Here is a 21,351-nt window from a genome sequence, read left to right as displayed (position 1 = left end):
GGCTCAGGACAGTTAAATATAGTGGTTTAAATATATATTTCATCTTTGCTTTCCTAAAATCCCACCGGAAAGAAAAAGAATAAAAATGACCTTAACCCACAAAGACAAAGAGAAAGAAACAAATAGATGCCAACAATGAAGAGACTATCCACAAATGTTTGGAAGCTAGAAAAGGACAGATGTGCAGTAACCAACAACAGAGCAGACAAAGCTGGATGGAGAAGCCAACAACATCAAGCTGATTTAGTGACACAAAGCTGAAAGTTTGCATGAAGAATAGCTAGAGCCCCAGATCCACTCAAACGGCCTGCCTTTTCCTCAGCCTGGCAGGAGATGTGAGGTTTACTTCGGCAGAATCTTGACATCTTATTTAAAAAAAAAAAAATCTGGAAAGACTCAGACTTCTTCCCTGCTTGGCTCCTAGAATGCTGACAGCTGTGCTTATATGCTTGTCCCTCCTCCCCCGCCCCCTGCATATACACCCCCCACTCGAAGCAGGAGACTGCAGGATTCCTTCCTAGAAAAAGAGACTCAAAAAGAAACACCTACAGTACTGACAGTTGAGAGCCCACAATAAAAAACTGGCACTCCGTTTGATAATTCTACAGTGAAGTTCACCAAGCAACAAATTGCCCCCACCCCCTCACAGCTTCTCAGCACCTTTCAGTGCTAAAATGTAAAAGGAAGTCAAAAGTTTAGCAGGTATTCATGGAAGTACAGCAAGTAATGTAATGGACCTGGCAGGAGAGGAGCTATTCCACAGATACTTGGGCCTCTCACTTCAGCTATCAGAGGACTGAAATAAGGACTTGCAAAGACGTATCATTTCCCCAGGAATCCCATGCTGGGACTAGGATCCCAATCAGAGGAGGAACTTGCCTCCTAGAAAAATATTTCACACAGTTCTGATACCTTAATCTATGTATATTTCCTGACTTCTGTTTCATCTTTGCTATAGCATTATTACACTTGAATAGAAAAGACTGAAAGAAAGCTGGGCAGTGGTGGTGTATGCCTTTAATCCCAGCACTTGGGAGGTAGAGGAAGACAGATTTCTGAGTTCAAGGCCAGTCTGGTCTACATGGTGAGTTCCAGGACAGCCAGGGCTACACAGAGAAACCCCGTCTCGAAAAACCAAAAATAAATAAATACATAAATAAATAACAAAAAGAAAGAAAAGACTCAAAGAATCTAAAAATCTTTCCTTGGTTCAGCTAAACTGGCAATAAATTATTTTTCATTTATTAACAACTTGTCTCCTAAATGCTTTTTTTGTTTGTTTGTTTGTTTGTTTGTTTGTTTGTTTTTCAAGACAGGGTTTCTCTTTGTAGCCCTGGCTGTCCTGGAACTCACTTTGTAGACTAGGCTGGCCTCAAACTCAGAAATCGACCTGCCTCTGCCTCCCAAGTGCTGGGATTAAAGGCGTACACCACCATGCCCAGCTTCCTAAATTCCTTTTAAAGGAGGCATATTTATGGATCTAAATGCCTATTAACAAAGGAATAAACTTGGAGAAAACAGGATTTCTAAAGAAACAAGCAAATAGTTTATGTGCACAAAATAAGATTAGAATGTTAAGAAAGAAACAAAGATCAAGAAGTTTCTGCTCTGATGAGGGCTGAGAGATGCATTGGTCTATGGGCATAGCAATAACTCACTGGGAGTCATTATAATACTATCTTATTTAGCACAGCAATAGTAAATTCTCTCCAAGGGATTATGACTTAACTAACCACAGGTTGTTGACCCCAGTTCTTGGTCTCATTAATGATTCCAGTTATGGCTCCCATCTCCGGAAGCAGGCCTTTGATGCAAACCACAGTGATTGGTTATAGCCACAGAACTTGTGCCACTATTGCACCAGGAGGTACATCCTGACAGCCCAATCCTTATTGTACCTCGACTCAAGTATGTGGTGTCTTCAGCAATAAATTCTTACCACCAAGTTTTGGAGGGTAACCAAAAGTAACAGCAAGAGTCTGTAATGTCCTGAAGGATCTATGAGATCTCACTGACCTGGTAGACAGACAAACAGACAGATATGCTACCACAGTAAGTTTCCATATGATGTTTTCTAGCAGTAGACAGCAAGCAATCAACACAGAGACTCACATCCCTAAATGGGATGCCTATATCATATTCCTCTCCTCAAGGCTCATGGATCTTCAAGGAAATGTAAGCATACAAATTTTAAGAGTCTGAAGTACTGAAGCACTTCAAACAAACTGTTTTCTGGGCACAACAGGGCCTCCTGCACAAATGAAGTCAGAGCAGTTCTAACATCATGCATAAGGCATGTGTAAGCTCAGTACAGACAAAAATCTCAGAATGGAAAAGGGAAGATGGGCATGAAGTCCCAGCCCCAGCTGAGGAGCTATTTGCATTTGATAGCTGCTGAGAAAGGGCTTGTCAGGTTTCTTTAACAGTGTAACCCCTGGTCGATCAACTCCATTTCATGGCAGGCCTCATATTCAAGACTATCTGGGTAGCACAAACTGTACATGATCAGTTAACAAAAAGAAAAAAACACAAAGCTGGGTAGCTAAGGAGGTGGAGGTGACTATGAGAAAAGTTTGGAGAGAGGGTGAATATGATCAAAATATACTGTATGAAATTCTCAAAGAATCAATAGAAGATTTTAAAAAGGAAACTCTTGGAAATAAAAATGCAAGTGCTAAAAGTTTAATTTTATTAGCAAGACAGAAAGAAAACTAAGAAAGCCAAGGGTGGCAGTTCGTACCCATAATCGTAGCACTTAGGGGGCTGAGGCAGGATTATTGTCCAGTATTTGATGACAGTTTGGGGTAGAGAGTAAGTTCCATGCCAAGGGGCTAAAACTGAGAGCCTGTCTCAAAGACACAGAATATCGTATCCTTGCTCGTGTATGGAAATGTTTTTCCTGCCTTTTCCTCTAACAATTTCACTGTCACAGGTCTTGAAGATAAGATTTAAGCAAGGTGAGAGGTGTGGGTCTAGTTTCATTCTTCTACAGTGGACACCCAGTTTTCAACTCACCATTTGTTGAAAAGACTGCTTTTTCGCCCCAATATGTATTTCTGGTGTCTTTGTTAAACATCGGGTAGCTGCAGTTGTACAGGTTAATACCTGAATTTTTTATTCTAATTTCATTAATTTATGTTTCTGGTTTTTTAGTCAGGAATCATGTTAGTTATTTTAATTAATATGGCTCTGTAGTACAACTTGACCAGTCATTCAGGAAATAATGTGAACAGTGGATACATGGGATCTCATGGAATTAAAAGGAACTTGTATAGCAAAGGAAATAGTTAAATGAGTGAAGAGATAGACAGACTAGGATAAAACCCTTTGCTCACTTTTTATCTGTCAGAGGGTTAATATCTAGAATATCTTCAGAGCCCAAATTTTAAAAAAAGCCATCTAGGTATGGTAGCACACACTTAATATTCGAGTGCTGGAAAGGCAGACTGGTAGATCCCTGAGGCACAGTACCCAGATACCCTAACCTACGTGGTGAATTCCAGGCCAGTGAGAGACCATGTCTCAAAACCACCAAGTGGATGGAGACTCAGGAATGACACCTAAGGTTGTCCCCTTCTTGCCACATGCACACACATACAATTATGAGTAGGAAAACACATGTTCACCTTCATAATACATACATGTATACAAACCATTAATCCCAAAAATAGAAAGATGAAATGCAAGCAGCAATAATCATGAAAAATGTTCAACTTCACTAGCGATCAAAAAGTACAAATAAAAACTACACTGTGATTCCATCTTATCCAAGTCAGAATAGTATCCACTTAAAAAGAAATAATAAATTCTGGCCAGGATGTGGATAAGAGAAAACCCTTATATACTGATAGTGGGAATGTAAACTAGTAAATTACTATGGAAATCAACATGGAAGTTACTCAAGAAGTAAAAATTGGTATGACCCAACTAAAACACTCCAAGTCACCATATCATAGACATTCTTATACATTAATGTTTATTACAGCACTATTCACAATGTCTTAGTTATAGAACCAACCCAACCAACTTACTCTAGTCAGTACTTTGCACTAAGTACTGTGATTCATCCTTGGTTGTGCAAATTTTCTTTACCATAGTTTTGAAAGTGAAATATAGGCATGAAAAAGAGTAGAGATGGTTGGGCTGACTCAGGTATAGGATTTTGTCAGGGTGATTAGTAAAAGGGCAATGGGAAAGGGGATTAGGAAAATATAATAGCTGGAGTAATAAGTCATAAAGCCCAAATAAACTTAGAACAAAGTAGAAATAGGTCACTAGTAAAAATAGGAAATAATACAACTTAATAAAGAAAAGATGTATTTGAATTTAAAAAGAGGCTGTGTTTAGAAAACGTGATGCTTTAACTTATGGCTGTGATTTTAAGTGATGATGATGATGATGACGATGACAATGATGATGATTGCCTAGGAAGTGAGTGACCTGAGTTGGAAGTCTCTGGAGAAGATGTCAGAGAAGGTGAATGGCTAGGTAAGCATATTACATAGGTTAGCTGTCCAAGTGAACTCACTCAAAATGATGGCAGTACCAATGGGAAGATCATGAGCTTAAAAACAAGTCTTCAATGAATGAGAGGGGAATATGTAAAGAAGACCATATCTGGACTAATGGGTTACTGTAGCCCCTTGAATAATTGGTGACTAATTGGGTAATGATTTACTTTAGAGCATAGACTCTGGGCCAATAGGTTGATTATTAATGATTCATGAGTTCTCTGATACAAGGTTCATGACATTAACTTTCAAAGGACAAAGAGATTAAGCAAAAGCCAAAGAATTACTTCTCTAAGGAATTTATGCAAGAAAAAGCTAAAGGCAAACAACAAAAACTGTACATACATCCACACACATACAGACAACAATAAATGAACTCAATGGGTTTGGTAGAAAGAAAGAAAGAAAGAGAGAGAGAGAGAGAGAGAGAAAGAGAGAGAGAGAGGGAGGGAGGTCGGTCGCGTGAAGTATGGAGAAAAAATTAGCATGGGGGATAGGAGAGGAATTGGAGGCAAGATAGTGGGGGCGAAATTGATTTCAAAAAAGTAAAACCATGCATAGGCTTAGGAAAGGCACATCCTATCAGTGTAGCCCGGAGTTTGTCTTCCCACACACCACAACTATCACAGATTGCTCAAGACCTAGCAGGAAGCTAACGGCAGGAGGTAGCCCTATGTTTGGCTATGCATTAAAAGAGCTGGCAGGCAGCAAAGACAGAGAAAGGGGTCCAGAAATCTGCAGGGTGATTTGTCACTAAGGCTCAATAATTACCTAGCTGGTAAAAATCTTCAGGTGGCAGCTACTACACAATGCCTGAAGAGAATTAAGTGACTTTATGCCAGCCCCTTTGCACAAGAGCAGGCATTTCAAAAGAACATCAGGAGCACACATACCTCTCGGCAATGTTTTTTGCAGACTGCAGAAACCGTGCTTGGTCATTTTCCTTTAGGATATGCTCAGCTTGGTTGATGAGGACTGTTGACCGCTCAAGACACTGGCGGCAATTAGCAACCTGCTGTGCCAACTTTCTCAGTTTCATAACCTTAAGAGAATTGGTAGGAGAAAAGATGACATAAAACATACTGCGCTTAATTAAAAACAATAAAACAACATGAAGGAGATCTGCCGTAGTGATTCTAAAAATAACGGTAATTAATATCCCATGAGCCCCGAAACAACTGTTCACCTTCTCACCCTGCCTGCTAAGTCTCTTGTCCAAAGTATAACCTGTTCACTTACATTGCATTCAGCCATCTACCCTGTTATCTACAGATTCAATAACATTGTTTTGATTGTAAAAGCAATGCATGTTAATTATAGAAAAATTTAAACACAAATGTAAAAAGCAATTCTACCACCTGGAGATCATTATTGTTTACATTTTATTGGCAATGTATTTTTACATATATTTAACAAAAGTACCTCATTTTTATTTATGAGTAGCTATATTTACATGTATATATTTCTCTAAGTGCCTATATACCTACCACGATGTAATTTTGGAAACTTCAGCTCATTGTTACTTCCAACCATCCAGTATGACACAAAGTACTGATCATTAAGTGAGCCCTATAACTTTACACATTTACCATGGCCTTATAATCATTATCATTTACCAGCAGCCTAGACACATCTAGAAGCTGCATGGCCTCACCTGATGCCTTTGACTCTTACTCTTTAGCTCCCTGCTTAGAAATCTGCCATTCAGCTGGGTGATAATGCACGCCTTTAATCTCAGCACTCTAGAGGCAGAGGCAGGTCTCTGTGAGTTTGAGTCCAGCCTGGTCTACAAATCGAGTTCCAGGACAGCCAGGGCTATTACACAGAGAAACCCTGATTCAAAAAACAAACAAACAAACAAGCAAACAAATGAGAGAGAGAGAGAGAGAGAGAAAGAGAGAGAGAGAGAGAGAGAGAGAGAGAGAGAGAGAGAGAGAGAGAGAGAGAGAGAGAGAGAAATCTGCAGTTCTTTGACTTGGCTCTATTTCATCTATTGTAGCTAATAAGTTGGATAAGATCATTTTCTCTCTATCAGTTATTATGCTTTTCCTTTCCATGTTCTATCATTAGTCAGGCTTACATCTTCCATAACTCATACCAGAAATCGCTGTAGGTCTCCAAGCTTTCCTGGCTTCAATGTCATCATGTTCTGATCTACCATGCATACCTCTACTATATCAGAATGCATCCTTTTACAGAATCATAATAGTTTCACAACACTTTTTGTAAGTTGGTCATATTTCTTCTGAAAACCAGATTCATGTTTCTACCATCATTTCTTTGTTTTCATTACCTTAAAATATAGGAGAGAAGAAGCTAGAGACAGAGTTCAGTTGTTAAGAGTAACGATTTCTTTTCAAGAACACCCACATACCAGCTCACAACTGACTATAACTCCAGCCTCAAGGGATCCAACAGCCTCTTCTGGTTTCCAAGAACACTGTATGCACATGGTGCACAGACATACATCCAGGCAAAACACCAATGGACACAAAAAACCTAAAGCATGCTAAAGTAAATCATCCACATACTAAGTAAATGATCACACACACACACACACACACACACACACACACACACACACACACGTACATAACCAGCATCCAGGTCGAGGTATAGAATGTTTGCATCACCCAGAGCTGCCACCATTTTTTTTCAGACTCTTAGGAAAGTCCAAACATTACTTCTTGGTATCTCTCCCTATGACCTTATTTCCTTTTGATTTTATTTTTCAACTCCAAACTGCAATCATCAGGAATGAACTCTGACTTTTGTGAAAAGTCACTGCACCTTGGCTTCACTGAAGCACTGTGGTTTACCTTTGTCTCTTTGATTTTGACAGCAATCATTTGTTTCCTCTGCTGGATGATCTCTACCAACTCGTCACATTCTTCCATAAGTTTTGCCTCATGCATAGCAGTATTCACCTGCCAAGAAAGTCCAAAGTGTTACACAATGATTATTGCTTTTGTCCCCTGCTGGCTCTAAAAGGATCGGACTGACAGCTAAACATGCACTTCTTCCATACCTCCCTCGATAAGATCCACTCCTAGAAGAAGAGTAGAGATGATGATATTAATGATGCAAAGGCATTGAAGCACCACAGATAGGAAGCTCTCCAGGCCTCTGGTAGGTCATGATGGTTAATGGAAGGCTGGGCAGAAGGACAGATGAGATGGGGACATGTTTTTCCCACTGTGCAAATCCCTGTACTCCATCAACCTGTCCTCCTGTGGTTCTTTCAAAAAGAAGGCAAGAAGATTCATGTATCTCAAGGAAAGAAGAGCCTCTTCCAAAGGCACAATGATATTAAGATTACAGTGCAATAACATATTTCTGTCTTAAAAGGTTTTCAGTTTTCTGATTTTAAATATGTGAATGTGCAGAGAGATTTTACATTAAACATGAATGTGTAGATATTTTTCACATAGTTGTCATAATGTTTTACTCATATTTCTTGGCTTAGAGAAAAAATTCTATCCAATATCTAAATACTTTTCCTATTTTGAGATACTGTCTCTACATCAGCATATCTCTGCCACAAAGTCAGGATGAGTTGAATAAAAAGCCACTATTCATTGTCTTTCCATGGACAGACTTCTTCACCTCCTTTCCTCAACTGGTAATATTGGTTGGTACAAAGTCCCCAGGACATGCTAAAATGAATTCAGGAGATCATGGGATTCTCAAGATATAAGGAGGAAAGAAGAGATGAGGAGCTAACATCTTTGAAGACCTCGACATGCCAAGCACTACAGTAGCAGTAGTTAATGTATTAAAATATCATTATATCATTGTAACTTTTTAATACAGAAGCAATTTTTCTCACTTCACAAATGCAGAAGCTGAGGCTTTGAGAATTTGAGTAACTTGTCATAATGCTTAATTAAGTACCAAAAGGCATATTTCAAACTGAGGTCAGTTAAATGAATCCCAAGGTTAGCTGAGAAGGACCGTCAGCAGGAACTGTCAAATGAGGTTCACCTCCATTTCAGCAACACATGGAGCAGTGACCCAGAGAAGAACAATCATCCCAAGAGTCTATTCAAGGACCACTTGAGCAGAACTCTAGAAAGCCGATAAATAGACAATGGTTTTCTTGAGAGCATCAAAACTCAAGGAGCTAGATGAGTCACCATGTAGCATCTGGTAACTGAAAAGAGTTCTCTGCAAGTGCACACACACAGTGCTCTTAACCACTGAACCATCTACACAGCCCCAATTATAAAATTTATCTAAGCAAAATGTCTGCCACTTAATGGCAACATTACTTTTCTTTATGACTCCTTTCCAGGAGGGATGCGATAATGACAGCTTTTATTTATTCTAAATGAACAGTTCCCCTGGCCCTTCTCCATGGTTGTTTTTTCTCAGACTCCTCTGCTTTTCCCTAAGTTAGCTCTACTTTCCCAAAGTAGATATCATATCATCTCAAGGAACTCTCATTCCTCTGAGAATAAAAGAGCAACCTAGTTCTCCCAGGGTCATTGCTTAGAGATCTGGAAACATAGACATAATCCATTAGATTTCTTTTTCAGGCAGCTACTGGTATAGCAGAGACTAGCCCCGTGCCTTGTTACTTGTCATTTAGTCCTTGGACTAACCTTTGCAGAACACTTGTGGTATGCCAGGCACCAGTGTAATCTATTATATTTATCACCTTTCAATCCCCCAAACAATCTCTTATGGAAGGTATCATTGTTTCCACTCAGCAGATAAGAAAACATGAGCCCGGAGAGATTAAGTGACTCGTTGAAGCCTACACAGTTAGGAGTGAGAGAGACAAGACTAGTTCCAGAGGGATCCACTCAGACAGCGCACTTTTAACACATCCTTCCTCTCGGGTCCACTGTAACAACGTCTGTGTTTAGTTTCTGATAATCACCATGCCTTTTGCACTGCCCATCTTTATTCTGACATCCTTTTTTCCTTAATCATTTTAGACGTCTTATTGTTTCCCTAAAATGCCATGATTTTGCCTGTGCGATGCTTTTTCCTGAGATTATCCTCTTATTTGGCAGGGCAGGGTCCTCAGTGATTGAGCAAACTTCTATTTATCTTCCAAGGCAAACTCTGCAATCATCTCTTCTTTACCTTTTCCTCATTGGTAACTACACAATCAGTCACTCGCCTACTTACATTTACATAACACTTTCCATATAATTCAGTAATACTGCTTGCTATTTCATACCACTGCAATTGTATTAGAGTCTTTTCCACTTAAACGGGAAGTCTGGAGGCAGAGATTGTGCTTTGTCTATCTCCAGAATAGTGAACGATGCATCCTAGACATTATGTCAGTATCTGTTGGAGTGAACGAAATGATAATCCTAAAAACGGCAACTCCTACTGCTCTTTTAATATGTGCAAATGGTTCTCTGTGTTAGTATAAATTCTGTATATGATATCTAATAATGAAACCATTTTTCCTTCATATCTACTATCCACTTCTGATTTACTCACTTTTATCAACAATGTTATTACAGTTACTTGGATTTAGTAACTATTTTTTTTAAAAAAAGCTTTTTTCTTTCTTTTATTTTTGATATTTTAATACAATTACATAATTTCCTCCTTCCCTTTGCTTCCCTCCTACCTCTCTCATACATCTACTTGCCTTCAAATCCATGGCCTCTTTTTTCATTAATTGTTGTTATATGCTTGTGTGTGTGTGTGTGTGTGTGTGTGTGTGTGTGTGTGTGTGTTCCTAAATACAATATGCTCAATCAGTATGTTATTTGTATGTATATTTTCAGGGCTGATAATTTGGCAACTGATGTGTACTTCCCTGGGAAAGACTACTTCTCCCAATCTCAGAGTTCCTTAGTTGCCTGTACTTCATCGTGTAGGGTTGAGGCCATATAGTCTTCTCTCTCATCTACCTCGGGGAGTCATGTTGGTAAGACTTTATATAGCATCTGAGATCACTAAAAACAGTCTCGCAGCAAACTTGTCCCTAATAGTCCATGTAAATTCTCAATAGTCCCAAAGCCCTTCTCTATTGTCATTTGGATCTCCCTAAAGTTCCTCTAGTAATAAAATGAGGATCTGAGCCAAGTTGCCAATACATTAATTCCTTTATGACCCTTTACACATTTTTCAAAAGGCCTCTTTAACTGAATTCTCTGTTCTCAAAATAAGTCTTTTCCATGCAGGCCCAAAACTCTTTCTTTGCCTTCTTCATCATACATTTATTAAGCATCTTTTTGTAAGATGCATTACGCAAGGCCTTGTCTTCAAATACTTAGTAATCTAAATGAGAAAGGATGGTGTGTGTGTGTGTGTGTGTGTGTGTGAGAGAGAGAGAGAGAGAGAGAGAGAGAGAGAGAGAGAGAGAAACAAATCAAGGTAGCATAAGTACCAACTGAGTCACGCCAACTATAAACACAGAAATTGAAAGAAAACAGGGCACTCTCAGTGAGCAAGTGAGAAACATACCAGAATGAGATGAGCCTTCTATTAAACATTAAAGGAAGGAGTTGGCGATTTCAAAGAAGGAAGAAATTTAAAATCAAACAAGGATTGAATGAGAGTCCATGTCAAGAACTTTCTGTGTGCATAAGTGACTGTGTCTGTCCATGCACACTGGCGGGACACACACAGAGGCCAGAGGTGAGTGTAAGAACCTCTGGAACTGGTCCCAGGTGGTTATGAGCTGCCTACCATAAATGCTCAAGACTAAACTCCAGTCTTCTGAAAGAGCAACACGCTAGACTAACCACTGAACCACCTCTCCATCAAATGTTCTTGAGGGGTAAGGGAAAGCAAGATAATGGAAGTCCTCAGTTGACTTTTTTTTTTAATGAAGAAGTAGCATTGGATCGGATGGGCTAATAACAAACTTAAGGAGGATTAAGGAACTTGTTAGGAAGTGAAGAGGACAAGTCAAACATGAGGAATCATCTCATGATAGCCTTCATTGTCAACATGACATGAGGGTGGGCAGCCCCCTGCCATGGTCTGGAGTCTTAGATTGAATTAAAGGACACAGTGAGCTGCTTCTTGACTGCAGACATAGTGTGAGCAGCTGTCCCATTCCTGCTGCCCTTTCTTCTCTCCAACCACCAACCACAATCAACCTTCCTGGACTTAAATTGCTTCTGCCAGGTATTTTGTCACAGTAACAAGAAACATAACTAATATACTCTTTGCTCAAAAATCTTCAATTAAACACCAAGCTCCTTGAGAAGAGATTTTTCCACTGCGTTGTTCCTTCCACTGTGCCTGGCACAATGCCTTGTGCAAAATGATTACTTACAGAACATTTGCTAATAGAATTGGCCCAGTAATATACATACATACATACATACATACATACATACATACATATATGTGTGTATGTATGTATGTAGTTATGCCATCGTAAATATATTTTGTTGAGAAAATTTAGGTTGAAGTGTGGAACCTAGGATGGGGACAGATTGGGAGCCATTTCATTAAAACAACAGCAATAACACACACACACACCAAGCACAACTAGTAGAGCAGAAAGTTGGCTGAAGAGGCAAAACTCCAAATCAAGGCTAAAGCAATGACATTAAAATGTTTCCATGTCAAGAAGCAGCCCAGAAGAGCAAGGTCTTGAAATGATTTCTGAACAGGAAAAACTCCAGGGAAAAATCTGTCTTCATGATGTGAATAAAACAACTCAAATTGCTTGGACGGCATTTGAAAGGCCAGTGTTTTGTTTGCAGTTTTATTTGAATATACAGTAAGGTTACTTCAGTTACATTTTAACCCTTCATTTAACGTCACTCAGGTTGTCTCATTAAATGTCTTTGGCGGATTAGTCGGTGTGTGGAAGCCTCCAGTTCTTTCTTTGGACTTTGTTTCGAGTTAGTGGGCTTGGCTAAATGATTTTATATAAATTTACACTAAATTTTGTGTTTAAACATTTATCCTCCTTGAAGATACCACTGAGGTAATTCTGCAAACCTGTGTTAACTTACCTACGTCAGAAAGCTTTTGGGGAGCATTCCATGATACTGAAGACAAAGTATCTTAGCCTCACTATTTTCTAGGTACCCAGGCGGCCCTGGCCAGGCCCCAGGTCTTATTGGTTCCATGTTGTTTAATTTTCTTTTCAATTGCAGCAAGAACTTGACTTGCATATTGTTTTCCAGCCATATACCACGCCTCCTTTTTGAGTGGTGAGGATTAAACCTAAGACCTCATAGTGCTAAGCAAACACTCTACTGCTGAGACTGTCTCAGCTCCAAGACTAACTGTAAAGTAAGATCTACTCTTGTCAACTGTTTACCTTTCAACAGCTCCTTTGTTGAGAGGATTTTTACTGATAGTCACTGCAAGGAAACAAATACATGGGGTGTTCACAAATGTCATAGGTTACAAAGATCTTTTTGAAGTAAATAGTTATTTTGGCCAAGTGCTTAAACTCTCTATTGGAATGTAAGTGGCCTAGACCCTTAGCTCCTTTCAGAGATGTTGTATTAACTACTTTTCTTTTGCTACTGCCACATAAGCGACAAAAGCAAGGTCAGGAAGGAAGAGCTTGCTTTGGCTCAAAGTTCCAGTGTACATTACTGTGGGAGGATGACAGCAGATAGACCTGGAGACAGCTAGCTACATTCCATAGGCAATCAGAAACCAAGAATGGGAAGCGCTGGTACTCAGCGGGCGGGCGCTCTCCTTTTTTCTTCACTGTAAGACTCCACATAGATCCCTCCCACAGTTAGAGTGGATCTTCCCGCCTTAATAAACTCAATCTAGATAATCCCTCCCAGGCATGCCCAGAGGCTTAGCTCCTTGATGTTTCTAAAACCTCTCAACTAATGATCAATAAGCCATTGCAAATGCATTGGACAATTTTAAGGGGAAATCTCATTCTCCAAGTCTTTGTTTTATTCCTGTGTTTAAAGTGCGTCTGCCTTCTCTCTGCCTCTGTGAGAAATGTCCTTACCCACACCTTCCTCCTCATCCTCACATCACCCATCCTATAGAGAGTTGGGCAGGAGTTCAGAAGGCACTAAGAATTCTGGTTCAGGTGGAACAATACCTATTTACTGATAAATTATCCCAGATACCCAGACTGCTTTCTGGCTCTTCCATCTCAGTATCTTCCACTTGACAAGTCAATGCCAACTAAGAAACTGTCTTCTCAAATAGATCATCACCTTCCACCTAGACATTTCTAAAATCCCAGCATTAAAGATCACATGGAGAACTTTTTGTTTCTGCAAAGTGAGTGCCTGCAATTTACAAGGAGTGGAATATAATGATGAAAAACACAGCTTCTGCCTTCAAGGCACTTAATGTTTAGTAGAAAGAATGAAGTGTGAATACAACTAATTAGAATTTAAAGAACGCTCAAGTTATACAATGAAATACATCAAAGCCCTATGAGAACACACCAGGAAGCATCTAGCTTTGCCAGAAGATCATAAAATGTCTTCTGTAGCTGATCTGGCAACAGTTGGGCATGAAAAAGTGGGGTTAAACAGAAGTGGATGCTCACAGTCAGCTAATGGATGGATCATAGGGCTCCCAATGGAGGAGCTAGAGAAAGTAGCCAAGGAGCTAAAGGGATCTGCAACCCTATAGGTGGAACAACATTATGAACTAACCAGTACCCCGGAGCTCTTGACTCTAGCTGCATATGTATCAAAAGATGGCCTAGTTGGCCATCACTAGAAAGAGAGGCCCATTGGACTTGCAAACTTTATATGCCCCAGTACAGGGGAGCACCAGGGCCAAAAAGGGGGAGTGGGTGGGCAGGGGAGTGGGGGTGGGTGGATATGGGGGACTTTTGGTATAGCATTGGAAATGTAAATGAGTTAAATACCTAATAAAAAATGGAAAAAAAAAAAGAAGTGGGGTTAAAGGGAGAGAAGCCCAGGCAGAGAATGATATGATACTTTCTTTAGAAAATACTTAGATACTTACTTTACTTTCTTTAGAAAGTAAAGGTATAGGGAGGAACAGGAGAGAATGTGCCTGGTGAAGCAGATCAGATTGCCCGGGCAACAGAGTGAAGTAAGTTTGGAAGCAGCAATGCAGGGATCGGGAGACAGTCTAGTCTGGTGAGTAAACTGCTTTTGCATAAGCATGAGGACCAGAGCTCAGATCCCTAACATACATGCAAAAAGTCAGGTGTATCCACAAGCACCCGTGATCCCAATACAGCAGGGAAAGGACAGACAGAGGTCTCTGGAGCTCACTGGCCAACAACTAGTCTAGCCAAAAGAGCAAGTTCCAGGTTCAGCAATAAGACCATGGTCTCCAAAACAGAAGGTGTAGAGAAACTAGAAAGGTCATTCAGATGTTTTCTGCTAGCCTCCACAGGCACATACGCATACAGGCATGTGTTCCTGTACACACACACACACACACACACACACACACACACACACACACACACACACACCACACACACAGAGGCAGTGTTTTAAAAAGATTTCAAATTGGGCAAAGTGGCTTGCACCTATACTTGGAGCTCTCAAAAGGCTGAGGCAGGAGGTTTCTGAGATTAAGGGCACCATGAGGAATAAAGCAAAACTATGTTTTATTAAAGAAAGAAACGGAACTGGGGAAACGATTTTGTGGGTAATGTGCCTGCCATGCAAGAATGAGGACCCCAGTTTGGATCCCTAGAACATGCATAAAAAGCCATGCATGGTGGTGGGCACTCTCAGGGCTAGTGTTGAGAAAAAACAAGAACCATGAAGCTGCCTGGATCTCACTGGCCTGCTAGTCCTGCTGAACTGATAAGTTCCAGAGTCTGTGAGAGACCCCATTAAAAAAAATAAGGCAAGGAGGAGTAGATGGAGACAGCCAATACCAGCCTCTTGCTCCACCCCGACATGTGTACATACATGTACATGTAACATATACATGCTTATATACACAAAAGAAACCCATGAAGTTTGCAGATATGCTATGGAAATATGTGCTGCCATTTTGAATCAGGATCTTGGTGTTATAGTAACACCCAAAGCATGTAGGGAGAGAAAATAGGCACAGGACCCAAAGAAGTGAGAGAGGACACAGCAAACTCCCATTTCCTGTTTGTCGGTTACTGTTTTGCTCCTTCGTCTCACACTCCATAACATCAGACAAAAGAGCCTAAGTTGGAAGTCATTCACATTCAGTTGCTTTCTGTGCAAGGGAGCTGAGAAGGGAAAGGGAGAGGTAAATTGGGCAGCTGATGAATTACCAAGAAGCTGTTATGAACAGCTCTGCCATCGAACAAAGCTGCAAAACATTATTGCTTTTTACAATGATGCCCTCAAGAAAATGCAATATGTACGAAGCAGACATAGTACTGACTGTGGTAGCATCAAAGCTAAGGTGTTAAGCCAGATCACACTTTAAGGACATACATACACAACCCCCATGGCCAGCGCCAGCACCTCCCCGCAGACAGCTGCTAGGTTCAAAGGAATACAGGGAAGAAGAGAGATCTTTTATGTTGTTTTCAAAACACCACAACATTTCAAAGACAGTAGTGAAGATTTACATAAAAACAACTAAGGAAGCAGGACTTTCTCCAATATACCTGGTGTTTTCCTTTTGATTTGGGAAAAGGTGGCCACCTTAAAAACTAAGAAATATATGAAGTTATTAATATGATCTTTAGCTCCCCGCCCTTGGGGGAACTACACCCTAGGAGAGAGGCAAAGGTTACTTGGGCAAAGTTATACAATTCTAACAGCCATAGGTCCTTGGTGGTTTTTTTGTTTGCTTTGTTTTTTGGTGTTTTTTGTTTGTTTGTTTGTTTGTTGGCAAGGAAGTGACATGAGACATTAGGATATGGATGTGAAATAGTTGTTGAAGCCAAGCAAGTGGGGAATGGGAGCTAAGCCATCTCCAGTGGTGTAAGAATGCTAATGAGTTGAGCACCAGACAGATATTGACTAAGAGACACATTTCCTGTCAGCTTATGGGACAGATACACAATACTTAACACTTTGTGCTGCTTGTCACTTTTCTAATGACCTCGTGGATTTTAGCTGCTTTGGTTAACCTACCAGCCCTCTGCGGAAGGCACCATCATTATTCTTTCTGAAAAAGAAATTAAGAAGCACAGAGGTTGTAGACATCTGTACAAGGTCATACAGCTAGAGTCAAAATCAGGATTTTAAACTAGGCAGCTGTACATGTCTGATTTTAACCACTGTGTGTGTGTGTGTGTGTGTGTGTGTGTGTGTGTGTGTGTGTGCGCGCGCGCGTGCGCGCGCGTGTTAAGTGAAGTGATTGCTCTCAGGATAACCACATTTTCTAGAATTAATTGCTGTAAGCACTGTGTATTTTTCTTATTTGACAGGAAAATACAATACATCCCACATGTGGAAAATGTAATTGATGTACACATGCTTATTTTACCCTTGCCTACCTACCAAAAATCTTTGACAATATAGGGAAGGGCCAGTTTGCTCCACATACCTGCCTTAGGAATGGCTTTTCTAGAACAATTGAATATGGTAATTTCGGTGCTGGGTTTGGAGAACTTTCTTTCCCGGAATCAGACCATGAAACCTTTGTAGTCTTCAAGTTAGCTAATGTCTCCCTCAATGTGACCCCTTTAATAATCTTATTTGTTTTACAAGCCTACCCCAGCTTCTCCTCCCTTCTCTCTTCCTCCCAATCTTCCCACACTCACCCTCTCCCCTGCCCATCCATTCCTCCGCTGTGTCTCTTCAGAAAAGGGCAGGTCTCTCATGGATATCAAACAGCCATGGCATATCAAGTTACAGGAAGACTAGGCACCTCCTCTCCTATTAACGCAATGTGAGGCAAACTAGTAGAAGGAAAGTGTCACAAAGGCAGTTAAGAGGGTCAGAGCCAAGAGAAAGTACCCAAGGAGCTAAAGGGATCTGCAACCCTATAGGTGGAACAACATTATGAACTAACCAGTACCCCGGAGCTCTTGACTCTAGCTGCATATGTATCAAAAGATGGCCTAGTCTGCCATCACTGGAAAGAGAGGCCCATTGGACACGCAAACTGTATATGCCCCAGTACAGGGGAACGCCAGGGCCAAAAAAATGGGAAGAAGTGGGTAGGGAAGTGGGGGGGAGGGTATGGGGGACTTTTGGGATAGCATTGTAAATGTAATTGAGGAAAATATGTAAATAAATAAATAAATAAATAAATAAATAAATAAATAAATAGAGGGTCAGAGCCAGCCCCTCCTCCCACTGTGAGGAGTTCCACAAGAAGACCAAGCTATACAACTGTTACACATGTGCAGAGTGCCTTGGTCTGTTCCATGCAGGCTCCCTTGTTGGCAATTCAGTCTGTGTGAGCCCAGATTAGTTGATTCTGTAGGCCATGTTCTTATGGTGTCCTTGACCCCTTTGGCTTTGACAATCTTTCCTCCCCTTCTTTGGCAGAATTTCTCAAGCTCCACCTAATGTTTGGCTGTGGGCTGCTGCATCTGTTTCCATCAATATGCCCTTTTTATACAAGGCAATTGCTCAGGACATGAAAGAAAAGAGCAGGAAAGGTATGACCTAGACTTTGCATCTAGTGTTTTATGTATGTACACAATTAAATTTTCTTTGTGAAATGAGGTAGAGACCTACTTTAAAAATAAAAACCCCTCAAAGGCCACCTTCTGTTGCCAGGCAGGAACACCAGTAGAGCGATAGGAACAAAAACCCACCCACAAAACTTTCAAACACAAAATTATCCCGTCTACAAGAAATGCAGGAATGGGGAATGGAGTAGAGACTGAGGGAATGGCCAACTGATAACTGGCCCGAATTGAGACCCATCTTATGTGCAAACATCAATCTCTGACACTATTAATGATACTCTGTTCTGCTTGCAGACAGAAGCATGGCTGTCTTCTGAGAGGCTCCACCCTGCAGCTGTCTCAGACAGATGTAGACACCCACAGCCAAACAGTGGAAGGAGCTTGGGGACTCTTATAGAAGAACAAGAGAAAGGATTGAGGGCCCCAAAGGGGATAAGAACTCCACAGGAAGACCAACAGAGTCAGCTAACCTGGACCCTTGGGGCTCTCAGACTGAATCACCAACCAAAGATCATACACGGGCTAGACCTAGGACTCCCTACACATATGCAGCAAATGTGTAGCTTGGTCTTCATGTGGGTCCCAAACTGGAAGAAACGGGGGACTGTCCCAAAAGCTGTTGCCTATCCATGGGCTATGTTCTTCTATCCAGGCTGCCATGTCTGGCCTCAATGGGAAAGGATGCACCTAGTCTCACAGCGACTTGATGTGCCAGGGTCTGTGGGATAACAAGTATGAGCCCCTGGGCTCAGAAGAGAAGGGTGGGGGGAATGGGGGAAGGGTCATGGGCAGGGGTGATCGGGATGGAGGCAGTGAGCATGATGTAAAGTGAATAAGTAAGAATACATACATGCAGCCAGGAAGTGGTGGCGCACGCCTTTAATCCCAGCACTTGGGAGGCAGAGGCAGGCAGATTTCTGAGTTCGAGGCCAGCCTGGTCTACAGAGTGAGTTCCAGGACAGCCAGGGGTACACAGAGAAACCCTGTCTCAAAAAAACAAAACAAAACAAACAAACAAACAAACAAAAACCCAAAACAAAACACCCAAAAAACAAAACAAAACAATACATACATACATATACATACATACATACATACATACATACACACATACATATCCCATCAGAACTATGAACAGATTAGATTTGAAAAAGACTGAAAAACCTCATAGATTTCAACCTTATCACTGTATTGCTAAATTGTGAGTTCTGGAAACAGGACAGAATCATCCAACATCGTATTAAACGCCACTCTGGAGCTGTGTTTGGACTGCTCATCTGGTGTTCTTTCACTCACTACTTCTCTACTACACAGTAACTGGTTACAAACCCACAAGGAGATACAAGTCTCTAACTTGTACCTCTATGCATTTACTCTACAAATAAGAACATTTATGCAAGCGTGCACACACAACTAATATGAACTACTATAATAGCCCCAAAGCTGGAAACAACCGAAATATTCCCTGCTGAGAGCAAGAATAAGCAAACAATGGAACATTCATATAACAGAACGCCCTCCCAACCATATAAAATCATAGAACAAAACTATTGATACAAGCTGAATGGATCACAGAGGCATTATAAGTGACACAGAAAATCATAATTATTTTGAATACTATATGATTCTACTTACAAAACATTACAGAAATGACAAAATTATAATGATGAACAGACCAGTGGCTATAAGGAAGACAGATGTGACTATACTACAAATTGGTAGCACATGGGGTTCAACAAACAACTCAGTGGTTAAGAGCACTGGCTGCTCTTGCAGGTTTAGTTTCCACCATGCACATCCAATGATTCACAACCATCTGTAATGTCGGGTCTAGGGGTTCCAACAGTCTCTTCTGGTCTCTGTGAGCACCAGACATGCAGTCTGTGCACAGATATGAATGCAGGCAAAACATCATACACATAAAGTAGAAATAAATACCTAAATCTAATTTTTAAAAGGAGGTAGCACATGTGATTTTGAAGGGGAGATAACAAAATGACTTAATTCCAGTAGTGATCATGAGAATACATATACATGACAAAATATACGCCTCCTCCCAAGTCAAAATGTAAACAAACAAAAAAGGAAACTCTCTAGAGTTCCTATAAGCTTTTAGGCATGCCTAGGGAGACATTTCTGTAGTTTTCTGAAACTCTAACAATTACAAATGTCTGGTAAAATAGTTGAATCCAATATAATCTCAATCTCTTCCTCTGTGTCTCTCGTTCTATGCCTCTCCCTCCACACATATATCATTCTGCATCCTTCATTATTTTTATACCAGTCATAATTCTTAATAAGAATATGTTTTAAAAATGTTTGCCAGGCAGTGGTGGTGCACGCCTTTAATCCCAGCACTTGGGAGGCAGAGGCAGGTGGATTTCTGAGTTTGAGTCCAGCCTGCTCTACAGAGTGAGCCCAGGACAGCCAGGGCTACACAGAGAAACCCTGTCTCAAAAAACAAAAACAAACAAAAAAATTGTGCCTCTTAACTTGGATGCAAGCTCCTTAATGGTGGGGCCATTGTTTTGCTCACAACTGAATCCACAACATGTAGCCTAGTGCCTGACATACTGTAGGTAAAGCTACAAGTATCAGTTGAATCAGTCAACGAATAAGAATGACTGTGTTGACTCTGAAGTCAAGATATAATGAACAAAGCCTATACAGATAGCTTTTCACATCTGTAAGTTCCGTACCTGTGGATTTAATCAACTTCATAATTGAAATATCTGAACAAATTGGCATCCGTATTGAATATGTACAGATATTTGGTCTTATTCCCAAGCAATTTAGTACAACAACTATTTATATAGCCGCTACACTGTGCTATTATAAGTAATCTGCAAATATTTAAAGTATATACAAGGATATAGTTAGATTATATGCAAATACTAAATCCTGCTATGCCAGGGACTTGAGCATCTGAGAATTTTGGTATCTGAGCCAATCCTCCATGGATACTGAAGGAGAACTGTGCCGTGTTACATTTTTTTCACTACATGAGACAAATAGCGCTTATATTTTCTTTTTACAAGATGGCTCAAAATTGTTTTCTTTGATCTGTTTTGTCATCTCAATATTGTTTGCTGAAATATGAAAAAACGGAGAAATGTCTAAATAACAACATAGGTTTTAGGAGACCACATATTTTAAAATACTTCCTTTCTTACTGTTGAAAGAAAAAATTACCTTACCAGGGTAACTGGTTCACCCTTCTGGGGCATTAAAAACTATACTTCGAAAACCTAGCCACCAGGGGGAGCTGTTTACTTAATCATCGTTTTCTTAACAGTGCTAGTACCAAGCCATGTGCTGGGTATAAAACAAAAGAAGCTTATA

The 21,351-nt window shown here is 40.4% G+C and overlaps 1 protein-coding gene across 4 annotated transcripts in view; it reads right to left on the bottom strand.

Moving 5' to 3' along the window:
- The window catches only part of Mid2 (midline 2), a 103,412-nt gene that overhangs the window by 23,843 nt on the left and 58,218 nt on the right, over window positions 1-21,351 (bottom strand). For all 4 annotated transcript variants that reach the window (XM_006528524.4, NM_011845.3, NM_001358367.1 and 1 more), the window contains exons 4-5: window positions 7,331-7,438; window positions 5,405-5,553 (exon numbers count right to left, since the gene is read on the bottom strand). In XM_006528524.4, the coding sequence (XP_006528587.1) occupies window positions 5,405-5,553; window positions 7,331-7,438 (257 nt within the window). The remainder of the gene's footprint in view (window positions 1-5,404; window positions 5,554-7,330; window positions 7,439-21,351) is intronic.

Source organism: Mus musculus, chromosome X (genome assembly GCF_000001635.26).
Source record: "Mus musculus strain C57BL/6J chromosome X, GRCm38.p6 C57BL/6J".
Classification (NCBI taxonomy): Eukaryota; Metazoa; Chordata; class Mammalia; order Rodentia; family Muridae; genus Mus; species Mus musculus.
The sequence above is the reverse complement of the archived record's forward strand: the minus strand, read 5'-3'. Positions and strand labels throughout refer to the sequence as shown.